Genomic DNA, 23,714 nt, shown 5'->3' on the forward strand with positions numbered 1-23,714 from the left:
AGCAGCTTGATTATCTGGTTTGGTCATTCATGGTTCCAGTTATATTTGAACCCTCTGATAGCAGTATCAATTATTATTGAGTTTGCCAATATTAAGAATGCAAGGCATACCAAAAAACATAATCCCCACTGGGGATTAAAACCCTAGTCTCGGGATCCCTGGGTGGCGCAGGGGTTTGCCGCCTGCCTTTGGCCCAGGGCGCGATCCTGGAGACCCGGGATCGAATCCCACGTCGGGCTCCCGGTGCATGGAGCCTGCTTCTCCCTCTGCCTGTGTCTCTGCCCCTCTCTCTGTGTGTATGACTATCATAAATAAATAAAAATTAAAAAAAAAAAACCCTAGTCTCATTACCACAGTTTCTTTTTTTTTTTTTAAGATTTTATTTATTTATTCATTTATTTATTCATGTCTTCATGAGAGACACATAGAGAGAGGTAGAGGGAGAAGCAGGCTCAATGTGGGACTCGATCTCAGGACCCTGGGGATCATGACCTGAGCCAAAGGCAGATGCTCAACCACTGAGCCACTCAGGTGCCCCTCTTTACCACAGTTTTATGCCAAATCACATAACCTAATCTATTAAATATGTATACGCTACTATTGCTTTATAAGAAATTCAATAAATCTTTTACCGAAAATTACTGTTTCTAAAGGTCTGTTGTGCTACTCTCAAAAAAACCCCTTAACAGCAATTCAATTTTTTTTTCAGCAATTCAATTTTTAATATGAATGCTGTTTTTTGAGCTTAAGAAACTACAGCACTGTGTACATCAAGTCCTACAAATATAGAGAGATTTATTTTTATTTTTTTTTAATTTTTATTTATTTATGATAGTCACAGAGAGAGAGAGAGGCGCAGAGACACTGGCAGAGGGAGAAGCAGGCTCCATGCACCGGGAGCCCGACGTGGGATTCGATCCCGGGTCTCCAGGATCGCGCCCTGGGCCAAAGGCAGGCGCCAAACCGCTGCGCCACCCAGGGATCCCTATAGAGAGATTTAAAACCTACTTCTACCTTTAAGTAACTTGTGTAAGGTTTTACTAAAACCTTAGTTTAATAAAAAAAAAAAGTAGGTCCACTTGATTCAGGTAAGCGATATAGAGAACGAAAGGCAAACACATACAGTTCTTTATGCAAAAACTGGGTTTATATGGGTCACAACATAAAAGATGGTAAGAAAAACACAAACATAGGAACACACCCTCTAAAACAAATGAACAAAACAACCCCATCACCCTAAAGACTCAATAATTACCACATGGTCTAAACATCTATTAAAGAATGCAAAAACAGAATCATAGAGGCGATTCGAGATTAGCAGTCTTAATGGATTTCAAGAAGCAATGTTTCTTTTCAACAGAGGAAAAGAATACACTACACAAGAATGTTATGCCTACAAAGTTAGAGATGCTAGGCTGGACTTGTATATTAATATCCATACTCCTTAAACTCTACTAAAATTACAGTGAAAGAATTTTTAAAAAACAAATCAACAAGAACAAAGAACAGCAGCAGATATGACAGCAGTAGTAACAAAGAGAAGAAACCATAAAAAAGATGCATGAATGGAGACTGACTTCATGGACTGCAGAGAGCTGGACTCGTAGCCAAAAGTGGGTTGAGATTTTGCCTAAAACTCAGGGAGAGATGTTTCTATTATTACAATGATCATGACAGCGAGCAAGTATGAACTAAGTACAGTGAGCAAAATATGAAAAGGAAATGCAATTCCCTGTCAACACTGTGTCAAAGAAGAATGCACTTAAAAATGCTTTTTTGTTTCAAAATTTCCCTACAATCATGGAGAATTGACACATTCTAGAAAGGCTGCATATTTGTGTTTTACTTGCAAGGCTGTTTACAACTCCCTTTTCTGTAGCCTGTTTTCACTAACAGAGGACCTACTTTCTTAACCAATCTATTTATATAAATAAATATATATACATTTAAACATAAATACAAAAGTTTAAAAGAGCTTTATCTTCAAAACATGTAATAGTGTCTGGCGTATAACAGGGATTCAATAAAGATTTTCTAAATGACCAGAAAGAGTAAAAGGTGGTGCTGGTACAGTAAAGGAGGTTGGAATTAACCTGGCAATTAAGAGTATAGTGCAGACATGAGGAGAAATGGGTTAGAGGTACATATAGCAAGACAAAAAGATCTTGAAAACGTAGCCCTTAGTTTAAAAACAAACAAACAAACAAAAAAAACAGGAAACAAAATGAGATGTGAGATATAGTATTCATGTGCACTGAAGACACAGTACATAAAAATGCAAATTAAACATCTCAAAAAATAAAATTAATAAATATATAAAGGATACTATACATGACCAAGTTTTAAAGCAGAGTAATAAAACACTGTGGTACTCACACAGTACTTACAAATAAACCAATGGAACAGAACAAAGGGCCCCGAAATAGCCCTGAATTATGACAAAGGAGCACTGCTGAGACAGGACAGTTTTATCATTAAATGGCTTTGGTCAATTTGCTATTCATATGTAAAAAAAAGTGAACCTTGACCTCTACTACCTACCCTCAAAGCACTTCTATAAATTGATTCCACGTGAATCAGAAATACAAACATGAATGTTCAATAATCAGGTTCTAGGACAACACTGGCCAAGACAGCTTTCTGTAATGGTTTTAAGAGTCTGTTATCTGTGCTGCCCAATATGGTAGCCACTAACTACATGTCATTACTGAGCACCTGAAATGTGACTACAGTGACTGAAGAAATGAACTTTAAATTTATTTAATCAAAATTTAAATGGATGCATGGAGCAAATGACTACCATACCAGACACGCACACATCTAAAAGAATCTAACACATATGTATATATGTATGTATGTCATCTGGGACCTTGGGATAGAGAAGTATTTCTGATGCAAGGCGCAAAAAAAAAAAAAAAAAAAAAAAAGGAATAAGCTCAAGGAAATCATTGATAAACTGTACTGTACTCTTATATTAAACACTGGCAAAGTTATTGAACAGTCAGAATTTTCATATATTGTCCACGAAAATAAAATTGACAGAACTTCTTTTTACTCTTATACCAAATGACATGACTTTATGCATGATTGTGTGCATCAAAAAATATAATCAAGAATGTTCACAGCTGCATTATTCTTTTTTTTTTTTTTAAAGATTTTTATTTATTTATTTGACAGAGAACACAAGCAGAGGGAGAGAGAGAAGCAGGCTCCCCACTTAACAGAGAGCCTGACTTGAGGGCTCAATCCCAGGACCCTGGGATGATGACTTGAGCTGAAAGCAGATGCTTCCCGGACTGAGCCATCCAGGCACCCTGCATTAATAGCCACAAATGAAAACAACCAAAATGTGTCCATCTACAACATAATGGATAAACTGTGGTAGGTAATACAAAAGAACATGAGCAAATTATATCTGCAAATGCAATATTGAGCAAAAAGACGAGACATGACACTTAATGATTCTATTTATAAAAAGTTCTAAAACTAGGGGCACCTGGGGTGGCTCAGTGGTTGAGTGTCTGCCTTCGGCTCAGGTTCCTGGGATCAAGTCCCACATCAAGCTCACCAAGAGGAGCCTGCTTCTCCCTCTGCCTATGTTTCTGCCTCTGTCTCTCATGAATACATAAAATCTTAAAAAAAAAAAAAAAAAAAAAAAGAGGTTCTAAAACTGTTAAGATCAAACTAGGTGTTAGAAGACAGGCTTACAAACAGGCTTATAAGGGGAGGAAGGACAAATTAGTGACTTAGAAGGGGAACGAGAAGGGTTATGTGGAAGGGTGGGTAGTTCTATTTCTATTTTTTATTTCAAGATTTATTATTTATTTGAGAGAGAAAGCATGAGTGAGAGCGAGGGCCATGTGCAAGCGGGTGGAAGGGCAGAGGGAGAGAGAAAATCTCAAGCAGACTCCCCACTGAGTATGGAACCCTATGCAGGGCTTCTCATGACCCATGAAATCATGATCTTAGCTGAAATCACAAGATAGACGCTTACCTGACACTGAGCCACCCAGACTGCCCATCTATTTCTTGACTTTACATATCTGCTATGTGATAATCTACTAATGTTTTGTATGCTTTTTTGAGTTTATTCCAATCAAGTGTAAAAAACATATACATAGGGATCCCTGGGTAGCGCAGCGGTTTGGCGCCTGCCTTTGGCCATAGCACATAAAAGGTTCAGCCACTTTGAAAAGAGTATGGAGGGTCCTTGAAACAGAACTACCCTGTGATCTAGTTATGCTACTTCTGGATATATATTCAAAAGAATTGAAAACAAGATCTCAAAAGAGATTATTCAAAATAGCCATGTTGTGGAAGCAAACTAAATGTCCACTGACGGATAAATGAATAAAGAAATGTGACATACAAACACACACCAATATTATTCAGCCATAAAAAGGAACTCATGCAGGAACCCTAAGGAGTTAATGTTAAGTCAAACAATCCAGTCAGAAAAAGACAAATACTTTATGATCCCACTTATGAGGTATCTTAAAGTATCCAACTTCACAGAAAAACCAAGAATGGTGGTTCCAGAGGCTGGTAGGAAGTTGTTTGGTGGTTACAGAGTTTCAGTTCTGCAGGATGCGGGTGTGTGTGGGGGGGGGGAGGGTGGGGGGGGGGTCCCTAGGAATATGTTGTACAATACTGAGTATATGGTTGGCAATATTGTATTATATACTTGGAGATTGTTGAGAAATTCCAAGTTACATGATATTTTGCTACAGTTAAATAACTGCACAAAAACAAAATACTTATTACAGAACACATTCAAATTATTATCCATGTTAGGGAGAGGTGAAGGGAGCATGTTATGTGTACATTTGCTCCTTCCTGCACAGCTATGCACACAGGTTTGTTTACTGAAAGAGAGGATCTTATTATGATATGTCATGAACTCAATTGCCCCCTCAGCTTCAAACAAACTAAAACAAAATATAAAATAATAGTAAAATTCAGTGGTGTTAGAACCAACCATTTGACAAGGGGACTGGAACTTCATTTCTTATATATAAAAGTAAATTCCAAAGGGAACAATTAAATGCTTAAAAATAAGTAATAGCAGCAAAAGAAAAATACAATGATGAATTTCTATTATTTTGAAGTGAAAGAGAACTTTTTTGTATAAAAACAAAAACAGGGGATCCCTGGGTGGCTCAGCGGTCGAGTGCCTGCTCCTGGAGTCCCGGGATCAAGTCCCACCTCGGGCTCCCTGCATGGACCCTGCTCCTCCCTCTGCCTGTGTCTCCGCTTCTCTCTCTCTCTGTGTCTCTCATGAATAAATAAAATCTTTAAAATAAATAAATAAGAAAGTAAATAAATAAATACATACATACAAAAACAAAGAACAGAGAAAGGCTTGTATCTGCTAAGAAAATATTTAAAGGTCAAAAAATATATATAATGGCAAGAAAATTTTATCTTCAAGATAGCAAGTTACTATCTTAAAAGGTCCTTAAAAATCACTAGGAAAGGGATGCCTGGGTGGCTCAGCGCTTTAGTGCCTGCCTTTGGCCCAGGGTGTAATCCTGGAGACGCGGGATCGAGTCCCGCACTGGGCTTCCCGCATGGAGCCTGCTTCTCCCCCTGCCTGTGTCTCCGCCTGCCTCTCTGTGTCTCTCATGAATAAATAAATAAAATCTTAAAAAAAAAGAAGAAAGGAACATCTAAAATACCCATATTAAAAAAAAATCACTAGGAAAAATACTAATACTTTACTCTGAAAGATGACAAAGGTCAAAAGCTGGCAATTTATATAAAAAATGATCAGTAAATATACATGTAACTGCTCATTATCATTAGTAATCAAAACTAAGGAATACTGTTTTGTCCTTAAACTAATGAATAAAAATGTTCTAATGTTCCTCGAAATAGGCACAAAGTCATATACTACTGGCAGAAGTATAAATTTATACAGCTTTTCTGGAGGCAAATTTGTTAATACATATTGAAAGTCTTAAAAAATACAGATACCCAACAATTCCACTTCAAAGTATAACCTAATAGAAAACAATGTATGCAAAGATGTATCAAATTAATGCATAAAAAGCCTCAATGTCCATCAAATGAAGTAAATTGTGAAATACCAGAGTCGATTACATCCAATGGCAGATCAATGTTTCTCAATCATATTAACTTATGCACAATGCTTTCTGCTACCCGTCTTCCGCAGTTCCCACAATCTACGTATTTATTAAACTTCTGTCACCTAAGTTATAAAACCAGATTGGAGTGTTCTTCCAGCTACATATGCACTCCTTTCCATTCAATGGTTGCAATGAAGAGACCATTCACTTCCCTGAGAATGAGACTAACCTGAGTAAACATCAACAGATATAAAAGCTGAAAGTTATAGAATGATTGACATGTTCAACATGATTCTAATTCTGCAAAATAAAAACAAAAACCCCAGAACACACACAGACACAGATTGGTCTTAACTCATGAGATGGGATGATTTTGTATGTTTATCTTTTCTTTGTGAAAATGATAGTTTTCATATTTTCCATGATAAACATATTAAGAGAATCATGAGGAATTAAAAACAATCTCTGAAAAGAATGTCACTTGATAGTCTATTAACAGCTAATTCTTTTTTTTTTTTTTAATTTTTATTTATTTATGATAGTCACACAGAGAGAGAGAGAGAGGCAGAGACACAGGCAGAGGGAGAAGCAGGCTCCATGCACCGGGAGCCCGACGTGGGATTCGATCCCGGGTCTCCAGGATCGCGCCCTGGGCCAAAGGCAGGCGCTAAACCACTGCGCCACCCAGGGATCCCTATTAACAGCTAATTCTAAATATAAATTACTGCACTAATTCTCTTTTTAAATAAAACTCTGAAAATGTAGGATTTCCTGTGCTTCTTGAAAACAGAAGTTTTAAATAAAACTAAATGTATTTTTACTTTGATCTCCTATAAATGAGAATAGGTTTTTAAGCTTCCAAACAGAACACTGCTAAAACTTAGTTACTGCTTACTAATGCTCCTTTAAAATCATATTTGTAACAGGTAATCATTTGTTTTCTATTTCAAGGTACTTTAAAGAGTTTTATTAGAGTCTTGTGAAAAGGGCCATTCAGGGGCAATGAGAGAAATGGCACACACACAAAAAAATCAATTCATATCTGATAACAAACCACTATTGATGCAAACAGTGAAACTTTCTATAATAAAGCAAAATACAACGCAATCAATGGTATAAATAGAAAACAAAAAGAAATTTCAAGTGTTTTCTCAACTGATCACAATGACGGTGATGGAATACTTCAAGATTTTGTGGGAAGTTATTAAGTTACACTCAATAGTAAGTTGTGCCCCTTCACTGAATGCCTACTGTATCAACTATACCAAGAAACATCCATTTTAGACAACTTGGGACTCTTTAAGGAGTTGATTTCTCTGATACAAGACTCAGCAGATGGACCCCATTTGGCATTAGGTTAAAAAATAATAATTCTACTAATTTTATCTATTTTTACCTCACAGATTCATTAAATAATCCTCAGACCTCAATTTCCTCATGTTTTAAATAGAATTTATTGTCTCTACCTTTGGTGTGACAGAGCAGTTTTGAGAATTAAATGAGAAAATGAGTAATGTTCAAGTATCAGTTTTTCTTCCAGATAGGGACCGAGTCTCATCAATCCATATTATGCCTTTTAGAGACAAGATGATACAGCTAAACATACCATGTCATGGAATTCAAGGAATCTAAAGTCAGTTTCTCAAATAGGGAAACCTGCAACACACTTTATTCTGACCAAGTTATTTATTTTGAAAAGAACATAAAAAGGTATTTTTTTAAAAAGATTTTATTTATCTATTCATGACAGACACAGAGAGAGAGAGAGAGAGGCAGAGACACAGGCAGAGGGAGAAGCAAGGCTCCATGCAGGAGGCCTGATGTGGGACTCGATCCAAAGACTCCAGGATCACATCCTGGGCTGAAGGCAGGTGCTAAACCGCTGAGCCACCCAGGGATCCCCATAAAGCGGTATTTGAGAAAGAAACCAACATCAATAAATTTCAAAACCTGTATGTCTGTATGTAAGTGTGTGTGTGTGTGTGTGTGTGTCTGTATTGCTTCTCGGCCTTTTGGCTAAGATCAAGTGTAAAACCTGTATTTACAACTCAATTACAATATGGGAAAAATGAGAAAGATAAGTACTTCAACATCTTTAGGTTTTAAAAAAGTAAAATATAGTAAAGATTAGATACAACTCTATAAAAAATATTCTGTCTGATAAAAATGCATTTAAAACAATCATTGTGAAAAGATTTGCAATAAATATGTTAGAATAATCTGCCTGCCAATTTGGGAGTGGGTGGGAGAAGTAAAGGAGGGTAAGATTTCTAAATCATATTAATTAGGGTAATACATCTCAAACAGATAATGAAATGGAAACAAATGAAATATGAGTAAATGTCTAAATAATACAGGCAGGAAACCAACAACGTAAACAAAATTTAAAGGCAGCCAATCTACAAAACTGAAAAACACAGCCTCATGAAAAAACATATTCTGACAACATGTGACCTATACAAATCAATTTAACAAATACACCATCAGAAAAAACAGGGCATAAAGAAGGTAATTTTAATAATTGCAAATATGAAGAGGTTAGGTAAAACTAAAACCCAGTGAACAACAGCTTTTCAACCAATTTGTTATCGTATTTCTTATCTATATGTAGACATTTTTGAAGTATAAATTGGTAAAATTTACTCAAAGAGATTTGGCCAATATAAGACTTAAAAATGTTCATGACCTTATATCCTGTTACTTAACTTCTAGAAAGTTCTAAAGAAGTAATAAGTACTTCAAAGATTTCACTACAAGAGTGTTTTTATAGCGTCTTTATGACAGAAAATGTAAAATGAACAGAAAGCAAGAAATAAACACTCTGGGTTTTATCTACCAAGAGACTACATGAAATGAACTTCAGTACATGTCTGTAATGGAATATCATATAATACTTAAAGATGATGATTTACAGTATATAAAAGGTCGTTATATACAGTATGTATATACAGTATGTGAGGGGGAAAAATACCATCCTAAAAATATTATAACCTCATTTTAGAAAGACAAAACTTTAATGCACACCATTAAGTGTTTGTCTTTTTTTGGTGGAGATAAATGTACTTTCTTTGCCCCTTTAAATTGTCTACAACGAACATGGCAACTTTTTAATTAGAGGGAAAAAATTACTTACAAGAAAAATACAATGAAGTAGTATTGTATATGTGAAGTTGAGGAGAAGATGGCAAAGGGAAGCAAAAGTAAATTCTAAAATTACTGGGTATTATTAGTTTCATAGATTTGCATCTACTTTTTGTTGCTGGAATTGGGGGTACAATATAAGAAATATGGTTAAGTCAAATTTCTGGGCAACAAGTAAAGTAAAAAAATAATATTACTTTAACATGTCAAAACCCAGTGAACAATACCTTTTCAACCACCAATTTGTTATCTTATTTTTTATCTATATGTAGACATTTTTGAAGTATAAATTGGTAAAATTTACTCAAAGAGATTTGGCCAATATAAGACTTAAAAATGTTCATAACCTTATATCCAGTTACTTAAGATCTAATCTAGTGTTGAGAAAAATAACATTTAAAGGAATCCTACTTTGTCTAAGAGTTGTTTAGTGGCATTCATACTGATATGATCAGTAATCAACAAAGATACTTTAAATGATAATCAACTTCTGAAAAATATATTCTAAATAAACTTGAACCTCAAAAGTTAGTAGGTAGTTGATAAGTGTGTGACAGCTGGTTGGATAGAAATGTGTACAACAGACATCTTAAAAAGAGAGGTGACCACATGAATTCACGAACAAATAGAAATGAGGACTAGATCTCCAGGTACTTAAGCTCTCAATTTAAAACTCTTTCCAACTTTTCTCTCCTTAAACCTACCATAGGAGACAACATCATTCATTAATGGCTACTATTAAAAAGTCAAAATCAAGTAGTTTCTTCATTACTATAAAGTGACGGAAATTATTTTCCTGCGTGATTTACAGCACTTAGACTCATTACTTAGAGAAGTCTGATTTTTTTCATTTGTTAAAAAATATTCAGCGTGTGGGTATTCATTCCAATTTATACAGAATTAGCTTTTACCCACTTCACTAGTTGTGGGATCTTAGAAAAGTTACTTCTCTGATCTCAATTCATTTATAAATTGGTAATAAATTGAGATACAATAGCAAGTGTGCATACATCTTCACTGTTTTGCTGTGAAGATTAACTGTACGACTTTGGATGAGTAAACCTATTGTCTGGGCCCCTACTCTCTATATTGGTAAAAGGAGACCGCATTGCCAGGGGTTGTTAATTTGAGGTCCACATACTACCTATTGACACACAGAACCCAGAGATTTTGTGAACTTGGATGTAGTGGAGGTTTTTCTGACTAATGTCTGGCTGAAATTCAGTATTTCTTTCAATTATGGATAGAGGCAATAAACCACCATATTAGCATTATCTGTGACTTTGTCACTATAGAAATGACATGCTTTAAAATCACACCCCAGCTGCTGTCCACAAAAAAAAATATTACTCAATAAGTGTTTAACATTGAAAAATATTTTTCAATAAAGGTGCCTTCTAATTTTATGTACCAACTAGGCTGCTGAAGAAATCCATGACACCAAAGGTTGAGAACTCTTGAAAAACCCTATAAATTTTAGCACTTAGGGGCAGCCCTGGTGGCTCAGCGGTTTAGTGCTACCTTCAGCCCAGGGTGTGATCCTGGAGACCCAGGATCAAGTCCCGCATCAGACTCCCTCCACGGAGCCTGCTTCTTCCTCTCCCTGTGTCTGTGCCTCTCTCTCTCTCCGTATCTCTCATGAATAAATAAATAAAATCTTAAAAAAATTAGCACTTAATTTCTATGAATGACCATATACATATAAAGTTCAATACAGGCAAAACAAATTCATCACAGTTAGCTTTGGTAGAGCATAGTACTAACAGAAAGGACAGAGAAAGCTTCTGAAGTACCAGTAGTATATCCAATTTCTTGATCTGGGGAAGAGTTACACAAGTCTGTATGTTTGGTGAAAACTGACAGAACTATACACTTGTGATTCTGTGCATTTTTCTGTATGTATCATTTGATCTATCTTGGGAAACCTTTATTTTGTTTTAAAGATTTTATTTATTCATAAGAGACACAGAGAGAGGGAGAGACATAGGCAAAGGGAGAAGCAGGCTCTCCATGGGGAGCCTGATGTGGGACTTGATCCCAGGACCCCAGGACCACAACCTGAGCCAAAGGCAGGCGCTAAACCACCGAGCTACCCAGGTGTCCCTCTTGGGAAAACTTTAAATGTATTTTTAGGTAACACAAACATGAAGCTGTATTTTGGAGCTTTTATCATTATTCTGGTACTGCAAGGCAGACAATTTCAATTTTACATTTTCTTCTACCAGGTGAAGTCCTCAAAGGACTTTAAAAAAAAGGGGGGGACGCCTGGGTGGCTCAGCAGTTGACCATCTGCCTTTGGCTCAGGGCATGATCCTGGAGCTTCCTGCATGGAGCCTGCTTCTCCCTCTGCCTGTGTCTCTGCCTCTTTCTTTCATGAATAAATAAATAAAATCTTAAAAAAAAAAAAAAAAGAAAAAAGTAAAAGTGGAATCTCAGGCCTCCAGATATTCTAATTTAGTGGTTCTAAGATAGAGTCTAGGAATCTGCATTTGAAATACATGTTCCCATGTGGTTCTAACATTTTACAATCTGAAAAACACAAACTTAGATCAAAGAGTGAGTGAAAAAGGAAGACCGGGAAAGCCTGGTAGCTTAGAAAAGAAATCTCATTTTACAGATACGCTGATTTGGAAGATACCACAGTGGTATTTTCTTGAACTTCTCATGTATTCTTTCCCTAATATTTCGGACAGACAAGTATCCAACTCCTGTGCACACATTTCCATATACAAAAGAAACTAATCGTTTCTTCTCACACGAATCTCTAAATAGCAGAACTCTTAATATCATCCCTTCTGGCTACTACACAGTCTTGGTTCCTTTGACCATTCCCCGCTGACATTTCTAAATTTGCTATTCTGATTGGTGCACCAGTAAATACCATGTGAAGTGAATGCTGCCACATCACCCTACAACAATGAGTGGGTTCTATTTCTTCACTTAAACATCAAACTAAATCAACTCCTTTGTATAGATGGTAGAAATTCTGTTAACATCTTGTTGCTTTTGAGCCCCATTCTAGTCTTTCTAAATAAGTTTAAAAGAAAATACAATCATATTAAAGCCCCACTTATCTTTCGTGATAACCGTGATTTCTGGTTTCTTCTCTATCTTGTTAAGGGATTTTAGGAATACCACATAAGAACAAAGAGAGAGAGAGAGAACGAGAAAAAGAAAAATCCTAGAAAGTTACCAGCACACCTAGAAAACAGAAAACAAAGGCCATGTAATAATCTAGGAAGAAATGAAAAAAGGACCAATCTTCCTTCTCACTTTCTCCTTAATTATCCCTTTGAAAAAAAAAAATCATCATCCCCCACACATTTTAACTTACCATGTACATCAGAAAGCCTCAGAGAAAACTGAAGGTCTGAGCAAACCAAGGTCAATAGGAAAACAACTGCTGATGAACTAATTTGAGCACCCATAAAACAAAGATCCCTCAAAAAAAATACAGAACACCAACCACACCTATTCTAACAGTTCTTTGGAATCTCCCAAGAAAACCTGTATTAATATTTTCATTATCAAAAAGAATAGATCCTATCATTTACTTTGTTGTCTATGAAAATAAATCAGTAAGATTGTTCACTTATTTTAGGACATGCTATAAAAACTAGATTGGATATCAAAGCAGGACAGGTGGGATACCTCATGGAAATCATCTGATCCTTGTGCCTCAATTTCCCTACATGATCTGCTTCTATCAAGAGATTCTATCCAATAGAAAACTGTAAGAACATATTAGTCATAAAAATATTTTTAAACGACAGCAAAAAAATGTTATAGGATCAACAGACTGAAATATATTGGAACTGAATGAGGACCCTCTCTCTAAATGACTACTCAGTTTCTTTGACAGGGGAACAAAGGGACAAGCAGCAAGAGGTACTCAACAGGATGACAAGAAGGGGATGTGCCACATTCAAAGAGTAACACAGTGAGACAGAAAGAGGAGTTAAAGGTGTCATCAGTTCAAAGTGCTAGTTAAGTGAAGTTTAGCAAGGAACCCAGCCAATGGATGAGAAGATAAAGCTACAATAATGCAAACGTCACTGTGTTTTGCAAACACAGCTAGCGTCATTATCAGAGACTAAGAAATGTTCCATGGATAAGCACCAGTGTGCCCTGAAATGTATGCATAATAGCTGTGATTGTTAGAAGGTGGACTGAAATTTAGAGATTGAAATTCTAATTCCAGAGTTCTGCTATTAAACTAAGGAATGTAACTTTCTGATATAAACCTTTCCTGTCATTATCTAAAAATTAGGAAAAGACCATCTTTTAAGTTCTCTTCCACTTTTCAAACTATAAGTTTTACAGATATAATAGGTGTGGATTCATAAAACTAATCTAAATATATTAGGTACTAATATAAAAGGTGCCTCTAGATGTAAGCATATAAACAGTGACATAGAAATTGACTATCCTGAAGACAGCCCCATACTAGAAGATCCAGTCTAAAATATGGCTTAAAAATGTGGAAAATAAATTAGGTAACAAGCGCCAAATTAATATTAACAAGATCAAGTTTCAAAGGAGGAAACCAATTATAACATCTTATTTATTTTATTTACTTATTTATAAAAAGATTTTATTTATTTATTCATGAGAGACACAGAGAGAGAGAGAGAGAGAGAGAGAGAGGCAGAGACACAGGCAGAGGGAGAAGCAGGCTCCATGTATGGAGTCCGATGTGGAACTCGATCCCGGGTCTCCAGGATCAGGCCCTCGGCAGAAGGCGGCGCTAGATCACTGAGCCATCCAGGGATCCCCACATCATTGTTATTTAACCTATCACTTTTTAAAAAATGATACTTAAAACTAAGCAATTCTTAGATGACAGACACACCACTAATCTGAGGTTCTAGATAATGAATTGGTCTTAAATTCTTAAATGCAGTTAAGAATGATAGATACCAGTGGTCCTTCTCAAAAGGGCCAAAATACATAAAATACATACCCTTATGTATTTTAAATATTAGCACTTTAGAATCTTCAGTAGAATTTCACAAAAGAAATCCCTACTTCAAATTTTTGGCCTTGTTTCCGAATACAACTAAAATGTTCAAGTAGTTTCAATAACTCCATTGTAGACCTTTTATTCCAATTTAAGGTATTACTAACAGGCTTCAACTATTACTCTGAGTACATTTATAGAAAGCTCCAAACACCTTTCTTTAAAACAAAAGCAAAGTGTAGACGGTCATTAACTTCCAGTAAAACAAAACAAAACAAAAACACTCAAGGGCAGAGAATGCCTATGGGAATGCCAGCTAATTTCTGAATAACAAAATTAACATTCATATTTGGTTATTTAATATAAAAGGCACTGAAGAATATTGAAAAGATAAGTCAAAAGTTTTGGGTTCTAGTTGGTAGTTCTGCCACTAATCAAGTGATCTCTTAATATCCTAACCTTCCATTTGTAAAGAAAGGGAAACTGTAATGATCTGTAAGCTTCCATTTCAACTCTAAGTATTTTCCTATGGTCGTGATTTTAGTAGCTTGAAAACAGGAACAGAAAACTGATTTTGCCCCCCACCGCTTCCCACAAGAACAGTCTTTGTCAAGAAAAGCCTGAGTCTTTTCATATTGTCTTCCAACCAAAAAAATAATAAAAGGAGACATATTTAGGGTTTGTGCATCTTCTAATCAGACACTATTAATCATTTCTTTTAAAATTAAATTACCTACCTCACTGGGGTGTTGTGAGGATTAATTCATTAGTGTTTGTAAAGCACTTTGAGATCCTCAGGTCAAAGGCGCTATAGAAGTGCAAAGTAGTAGTATTATTACTAGATTCTTTGCTTATTTAAGGAACTTCACAATCCTTTAAAACCTAACTCTCTGTTATGATTTAGACATCTATTTGTAAAACCTTGCAATTTATGCATTACTTTAACTCTTTTTGGATAGACAGGAACAGGATGTTTCAAAATAAATGATTTTAAATAAGGTTTAACTTTGATCTACAAATGGAGGAAGAGAGCAAGGGAAAATCTCTAGTGTGACAAATTTTGTTTAGCATAAGATTTTTGTGTGAAATCTTGTCAATTAGATTTAGAAGTGTGCCTAAACTATACCCAAAACAAAACCTCACTTTAATCTCAAGAGTCTGCAATGAGAAATTCCTTTCTTCAAAGAGAAAAGGAAACAGTTTTAAAATCAACTCCATTTTAAATGGGTACTGGGTTTATAAATTACATTATATGGGTATACATGCAATTGTCATTTAAAACTATTTAAACTACAGTAACAATATTAGTATGAATTGATGTCAAAATAACTGAGCAGTTTTTTCTTTAAACTAGCCTCCCACCCCCAAGTACACAAAGCTAACTAGGCATTGAGAAGAGATCAAAGCAATTTTGCTTTATGGAGTTTTAAGAAGAAAAAAAGGGGGGGCCAAGGCTTCAAAACCAATTAAAATCTTGGATTAATTCCACCACTTCCCATTCCTTTCTCTAACCAAATCTTCTAACAATTAAAGTGCTGAGTTTTTTAATCAAAACCACACACATACACACAAACACACAAAGCTAAGAGAAACAGAGCTATCTATCCGTTGGACATTCTGCTTGATAAACAGATACTTCTTAAAAGAGGGGGGGAAAGTCATCCTCTGATGAAATACTTCAGTGCAACACAAGTTCTAGCCCCAAGAACAAACTGAAATTTAGATATTAAACTTTAAACACTTACCTCCTGCTCCTGTTGAAAGATGACAACTCTACCACCTTTATCTCCTGTTGCTAGTAATTCTCCAGAATGATTAAATTCTACTGTAGAAATTATATCTGCTGTATAATTGAAAAACAAAGAAAAAATGATGTTAGTTTTTCTTTCCCAAATTACTACAGTTTCAGAATTTAGCATGTTTATCCTAACACAGTCCAAGCCTATAGATCAACCTGTCATCAGAAATAAGTAAACCTAAAGCTCTTTTATGAATATTTTGGTGTTCCAGAGAACACCTCTCTGGAATAAATATGACACTACTTTAATAAGAACACAAGAAATACTGAAATACTAGTGGTTTACTGGTATTCCATTAAAATCATTAATGTAATCAACAATTTGTGAAGCACTTGATAGCATCATTAAACATTAATAATTATGCTAATTTTCTTTCTTATATCTTTTGATAAGCTAACTTTATCCAAAGGTGGCCTACAAAATTAAAGCAGATATAACTGAAATAGGTAAATTTTATTTTATTTAAAGATTTTATTTATTTTCTTCATGGGAGAGAGAGAGGGAGAGGGAGGCAGAGACACCAGAGGGCGAAGCAGGCTCCATGCAGGGAGCCCGACGTGGGACTCAATCCCGAGTCTCCAGGATCACACTCTGAGCGGAAGGCAGGTAGGTGCTAAACCGCTGAGCCACCCAGGGAACCCCAGAAATGGGTAAATTTTAAATGAAAAAATAATTTCAGATGGAATTTTAGCAGCCAAACTATTAATTCAAATTATGGCCCCTCAAACAAAAGTCTGCAAACAGAACACAGGTATAGCAGAAATGCTTTTGCTATGCACCTTCAACTCTTCTTCCGACTCCCAAACACTGCAAAGGCTACTAGAATCAGTTGTTACACCCAAAGTCAGTGCTAACTTCACAGTAAAATCAAATAAAATTACAGGGTTTTCCACTTGCTTTTTGACACCAGAGCCATTTTTCTAAGGAAAAAATAGCTAAGTTACAGAATTAGGCATTGAAATAAAGCAACTACACTGTATAATCACCACTGTCACTAACAAGTTCTTCACTATAAAGTATGATGCCAAGTTAGGAAAAACTCCATCTATATGTACTTGAAATAAGTAAACTTTTTCTACCAGAAAATGGTAATTTTCTGGTCTATATTAGCTCACTTAAAAATGCTGACTTGATATAAAAAAAGAACACTATATACCTTAAATTCTTAACATTACAGACCAATGTATCTTTATCAATAATCTGCCCAAAACTGCATTTTACAGTTTTTGTTTGTCTGTTTTTTTTACTGATTTTTTCAAAGACCAGCTTGATTTTGAAAAGCTTTCTTCACTTTCTCTACTGTCTAGGTCCAAGGCACTTTACCTTTTTGGAACACTCTGAGAACTACCAGAAGCTACACATGCTATGCCAATAAACTGCCTATGTTTTAAGCGTGCACAAAAATTTGCATATAACTTCAGAAGGTATGGACAGCACCTCACTTCCAGGTTAAAACCTTATCCCAGAAGGCCACCATGGTCAGTGGCATCAGGAGAAAAGAGTAAGTTTAGTGTTTGTATATGTAACATAAAAGTATAAAACTGAGTATGTTGGACTGCAAAGCCAAACATGTGTAAATACTTAAAAAGTCATTCTATTTTTCTTAAGTTTTTAATTTTAGTTCTAGTATAGTTAACATCATACAGTGATGTATTAGTTTCTGGTGTACAAAATAGTGATTCAGTAATTCTATACAACATTATTCAGTGCCAACCATGGTAAGTGTACTCAAAATCCCTTTCACCTGTTTCACCCATCCCCTACCCACCTACCCCCTGGTATGCTCTATTTGAAACGAGTACATTTGGTTTAAATTATTTTCTTTTTCAACAAGAACATTTTTTATTTGAAGCATACTTCAGAATATATGGATCTAAAAAAAGAATATATATATATATAACATTCCATCCAAGAAAAATAGAATACACATTTTCTTCAAGCAACACAGAGGAATCCCCTGATTAAATCACATAGAGGCCTAACAAATATTACAAATTTATGAAGACTGAAATCCTACCAAGTGTATTTTCCGATCACAATGGTACAAAACTAAAGATCAACAATAAAACAATGCTGGAAAAGCTACAATGTAAATATTAAATATTTAATGTGTAAACAGCAAGCAACACACTACTGCACAAGCAACGGGCCAAGTAAGAAATCAAATGTAAAAGCCATTCTATTGGGTGCTCTGTACTGCACTTACTTCTGTGGTGAATATGTTAAAGGCTTAAAAACATACACAGTCCCTGCACTTAAAAGTACATTAGAGTACATGTCTGCGACAAAACCTAAGTAGAAGCTAACAATATCAGGCAATATATGGACTTACTTCTTATTTGAAGATTAGGTTCTAAAATTAGGGAATAAAAATCATAGCTAATAAAATTATCTTTAAATTCAAACCCCTCACACAAGCATCACTTGGAGATGCAAATTCTTTCTGCCATCAGTCCAACTCTGCGAATTTCCCCTACTGCGTTACTAGTTTATGGTTTCTTTGGCTAACACATCAAATAAGCTACTCAATTTGAATATAAAAATCATGCTGCACCAAAAATATCTGAACTCTAGAACTCTTGACTTGGTAAAATGCTAACCTAACATCAGATTTCATTTTCCTGTTCACCCAATGAATACAGGCAAAGCTGGCTCAGTATTTAAATTATTTCATCTTCTTCCCAGGTCCAAATTGTTGCATTCACCTAAATTAAAGAAATCTTAACTGCCTGTTAGGTAGATAAGCTGCCATGGCTATAACTTAATAGGGATAAGTCAATGATGATGGTATGACTAGCCTGACTAGCTAGCTTCCTGGCTGAGTAGTGAGAAAAGCAGGACAGATAGGTATGCTGCAAGATGGGTCGATTTCTAATGGGAGAAAGATCTTGATCTTCCTTAGGTAACCTGAACAGGAAAAAAAATATAGAGATGATTAAGTCAGAAAGGAGATCATTATAGTAAAAGGACTGAAGAGAGATGTAGGATGGGGATTCTACAGCTGTATTATCTTTAGAAGACAGAACAAGAACCAAGTAATAAAGCAGCTTTAATTACACTACCCCCAGGTACTGAAGACTGTACTGGTTCACGAATGCAGTCATTGAATATGTGATAGGGAGGGGAAGAGAAGTGTGTAGGTCTCCATCTGCGTGCATGTAAGAGAGAGAAGAAGGAGGCAGAGAACAAAAAAAAGACCAGTATTTTAGTGCAAGCTGCAACAGGAATAATAAGACATCTGTTCTTACATATGGTAACTAACTAGAATTTAAATAAAAATTTGAAAAAGAAATAAAGACATCTGTTCTCACAATGGTCACTCATCTCAGGAATGGTTATTTTACAACAACTAGAACTCCAGAGTAAAGTCATGTTATAAATGCTTAATACTGAACCACCTTTGCAGAAAGGTTACAAAACTTTAACAGGCACAGTTGAGATAAACTTAAGAATCCTACAAAACAACTAACCTAGCCTAAGTATCAAGAGAGACCATACACCACTTAAGTCAACCCACTTTAAATCCTTTGGTAATGGGGATCCCTGGGTGGCTCAGCGGTTGAGTGCCTGCCTTCGGCTCAGGGCGCGATCCTGGAGACCCGGGATCGAGTCCCGCGTCGGGCTTCCTGCATGGAGCCTGCTTCTCCCTCTGCCTGTGTCTCTGTCTCTCTCTAGGTCTATCATGAATAAATAAATAAATAAATCTTTAAAAAAAAAATCCGTTAGTAATGAAGAGAAACACTGGATGAATGGCACACAATTTTCTCAATTTACAGATATTCTTAAGATACTGGTGTTTCTTACTATTCATCTTGCCAAAAGACAACAAAAGAAAAAATTTTGGAAACAGCCAACCAGGGATGCCTAGGTGCCTCAGTCAGTAGGGCATCTGCCTCAGATCAAGATCTCAATGTCTCCGGATAGAGCCCTGCACTGGGCTCCCTGCAGGGGAGGGAGCTGCTTCTCCATCTCCCTCTGCCTCCTGCTCCCCCTCCTTGTGTTCGCCCTCTCTTTCTCTAACAAATAAAAAAATAAAATCTTAAAATAAAAAATAAATAGGCACTGTATCATGGTGTTCCTTCCTCCCTTCCCCCCAAAACAAGAGATACTGTGATTTCTGGATACTCCGTCATCTGTATAAGTGTTAAGAACTATCACATAGCTAAGCACCTATTAAATCTCCAAGTTTATGATGATGCTTTTTGAGTTATTTTGACTTGTAAAATGCCACGATCTCACAGGGTCTCACTGAGAGTACGACATATGAAAGGAAGGAATAAAAGAACAAAATCAAGTGCTGCTTAGAGAATAATAAAAATATACAGGAATCACTTATGAAGAACACTAAGAAACTGAGATTTGAAATGCATGTGCCATGGCCTACTGGAGTATCAGGAATGGGTTAGGAGTTTGACTAGATGCTGCAAAAAAGCACCCAAATCTGTAACCTCCCATTACGAACACCTATTTACCTCAGTGTCTCATACTGACCTAACTGCTTCCTGGGGATACCATGATCTGCAAAAGACGAGGAAGCATGGTTCTAAAAACAGTGCTCCTATATATATCACACTATACCCAAGCTAGGTTGGCCAAATACTGGTATCAGTTTTTGAAAAATAATAATAAATCTATTCCTAGAAAATAATCCTAATATTCCATACCATTTAAAAAAATAGTAGATAATTGCAGAAAGTATACCATGTGCTGCTCAACAGAACTTTGTTTCAATGGAAAGACACTATTATCTACACTGTTTAATGCAGTAATCACAAGCCACATGTGGCTCCTTAATTTCTAATTTTAGCCATACATGGCTAGTAGCTACCACACTGGACAGTCTAAAACATTACAGAGTGGACACTGACTTCTACTGCAAAGCCAAGAATACTGTACCTAAGATAATTTTGAGCCTTTAAATACTAAGCTATGGGTAAAATAAAACAACAATCTTAACAACACATGGGATTGCTGCCCCAGGAGCAGCAGGATGAAAACATAAATGTGTTTCATGAGAGTTTAGATTCCTGGACACTACTTTTAAAACAAACTATTAATGAAAACTTGAGAATACTTTACTCTGAAGAGTAACATGCTTTAAAAAAGCAAAGACATTAACCTCACTGTTAAGAGTCAGAACACTAAATCCCTTTCATGAAGATGGCGCCGAAAGCGAAGAAGGAAGCCCCTGACCCTCCCAAAGCCGAAGCCAAAGCAAAGGCTTTGAAAGCTAAGAAAGCGGTGTTGAGAGGTGTGCACAGTCACAAAAAAAAGAAGATCCGTACATCACCTATATTCTGACGACCCAAGACCCTGCGGCTCCAAAGGCAGCCCAAAAATCCTCGAAAGAGCGCCCCCAGGAGAAACCCCCAGCTTGATCACTATGCGATCATCAAGTTCCCCGACTACCGAGTCAGCCATGAAGAAAACAGAAGACAACACACTTGTGTTCACTGTGGAGGTCAAGGCCAATAAGCACCAGATCAAACAGGCTGTGAAAAAGCTCTATGACATTGATGTGGCCAAGATTAACACCTTGATCAGGCCTGATGGAGAGAAGAAAGCGTATGTTCGACTGGCCTCCTGACTATGATGCTTTGGATGCTGCCAACAAAATTGGGATCATCTACACTGAGTCCAGCCGGCTATAATCTAAATATAAATTTTTTCACCATTAAAAAAAAAGAGTCATAATACTAAACTCTAGGGATGGCCCATTACAACGTATCAACTGGGTCATGTTCTCCCAAACCAATAGCAACAAACAGCAAAAATCAAAGAACAAAAACTTCCTCTTTTAAAGAAAAAAATAAGATCATTTCCCCTGGCCCAAAAAAAAAAGCTTATTTCACAATGAAAAAACTGCCTGTGTTAATCTTATAAAATAACATTCTAGTACAGTTCATAAAAAGAGAAGACTCCCTCTCAACTGCCCACCTGTGTATTAAAACACACAGCAATTTTAGGCAGAGACTAAATTTCAAGCAACACAAAGATTGTGCTTAAAAGGCACAATTTTTTATTAGGAATACTTAATAAGCACAATGTTTTTGACCTTTATTGATATATCTTATATACTGTTAATAAAAACCAAGGATTTATAATGTATTATATAAAATGGAACTCTTCACTTCTTCCAAGATCTCATTCTAAACCATCAGCAGCCAGGTTTCATTCTAAAAAGGCAAAATAACTGCTTGCTTTTGAGGGCGAAGTGGTAGGTAGTTGGTGGTGGTAAAAGTGACAATAGCAGTATTACTGGGGTCTGTTTTTATTTCATCACCCATAACATTTCCTTCTTGTTACCTACCTTCCCTATTATCTTAAGTGATTATGATAAATGGCACAGACAGCCAAAGATTCAAAATTGTAAAATCCTCAGCATAAAAATCAGACAAGGGAAAATTAATAGATGGCATGTATATATATATGTGTACACACAAACGGTAGTAATTAATAATAATTGCTATATATTAGGTGGGCAAATAATTATTAGCTCTGACATGTGAGTTAGGGTGAGGATGAAGATGTGGGTTGGGATTGGTCTTCTGCTTCTGGCCATGAAGGAGAATAAGACATCTGGATGCATCCTCTTGCTGGGAAAGACTAGAAAATGGAACAAAATACTGTGGACTGTGAACCCTTAGACAAGAGAAAGAAATTGAGTCATATATTTAACTCACTTTACTTTTGGATGCAGTTAGGAAGAATTCAAATACAGAGCAACACTCTCACTTAGCTGTGGAGACAGAAACTGGGGGTTAAAGCAGAATCAGCTGGAATTTGTGGCAGAGTACCAAAAGAAAGTTGGAGGGATTTACAGAGGACACTTAGGATCTTTAAGTGAATATTCATCTGAGCATTCCCTAAGGCCTAGGAAAGAACCACCAGAAAGCTTATGAGGGCTTAGAATTGTTAAGGATCACTGGAATAGAGAAACTTCATAATGAAGCATGAGGTGAAGTCTTCAGAAGAGCATCACCTTAGTAGTGGGATCAGCACTAAAGACTGAATTTGTCCTACCAAAGAGAATAAAAGTAAACTTTACAACCATCAAATTTGCCTCAAGTAACTATGTGCTAGAACAAAATCCAACATTCAACAATGTAAATTCACAATGTCTGGCATCCAATCCCAAATCACCAGAATATAAAGAAGAAGAAAAATAAACCAACAGAACCAGCAATGACAAAAATGATGGAATTAAGGTCCCAGCAGACAAGAATCTTAAAATAGCTGTTGTAAATATGCTCCAGAACATAGAATCATGAACATGTTGAGAACTATAAGAGAAAAGACAAAGAAGGCAAACCTAGAAATGAAAAAATACTATCTGAAAGATACACTGAATAGCATTAACAGACTACATACTGCAGTAAAAAAGATCAAGAATTTGAAGGGCTAGTAATAGGGGAGAAGGAAAAAAATGGCAGGATCAAAGCAGGAAAAAAGAACAAAGAGCTGACTTGTAGGATACTAACAGGTGTTCTACCATATAGGTCACTGCAATCCCAAAAAGAAAGGCGGGAAAAAAAATATATTTTAAAGATTTTATTTATTTATTCATAAGAGACACACAGAAAGAGAGAGAAAGGCAAAGACATAGGCAGAGGGAGAAGCAGGCTCCGTGCAGGGAGCCCGATATGGGACTTAATCCCAGGACTCGAGGATCATGCCCTGGGCTGAGGGCGGGCACCAAACCGCTGAGCCACCCAGGCTGCCCGG

At 36.2% G+C, this 23,714-nt stretch overlaps 1 protein-coding gene and 1 long non-coding RNA gene across 9 annotated transcripts in view; one reads left to right on the plus strand and one right to left on the minus strand.

Annotated features, from left to right (window-relative positions):
- The window catches only part of LOC140615994 (uncharacterized), a 76,659-nt gene extending 56,657 nt beyond the window's left edge, over nt 1-20,002 (plus strand). The window contains exons 2-3 of the long non-coding RNA XR_012016520.1: nt 17,297-17,490; nt 19,766-20,002. This is a non-coding gene — a long non-coding RNA (uncharacterized lncRNA). The remainder of the gene's footprint in view (nt 1-17,296; nt 17,491-19,765) is intronic.
- Nucleotides 1-23,714, minus strand: part of PPP2R2A (protein phosphatase 2 regulatory subunit Balpha) — an 85,788-nt gene that overhangs the window by 16,463 nt on the left and 45,611 nt on the right. For 7 of the 8 annotated variants that reach the window (XM_072796212.1, XM_072796209.1, XM_072796211.1 and 4 more), the window contains one exon: nt 15,936-16,033. In XM_072796212.1, coding sequence (XP_072652313.1) covers nt 15,936-16,033 — 98 coding nt within the window. Of the gene's footprint in view, nt 1-14,927; nt 14,999-15,935; nt 16,034-23,714 lie in introns of those variants that run through there. The other variant, XM_072796216.1, reaches the window with a different exon arrangement.

This window comes from Canis lupus, chromosome 24 (assembly GCF_048164855.1).
Source record: "Canis lupus baileyi chromosome 24, mCanLup2.hap1, whole genome shotgun sequence".
Lineage (NCBI taxonomy): Eukaryota > Metazoa > Chordata > Mammalia > Carnivora > Canidae > Canis > Canis lupus.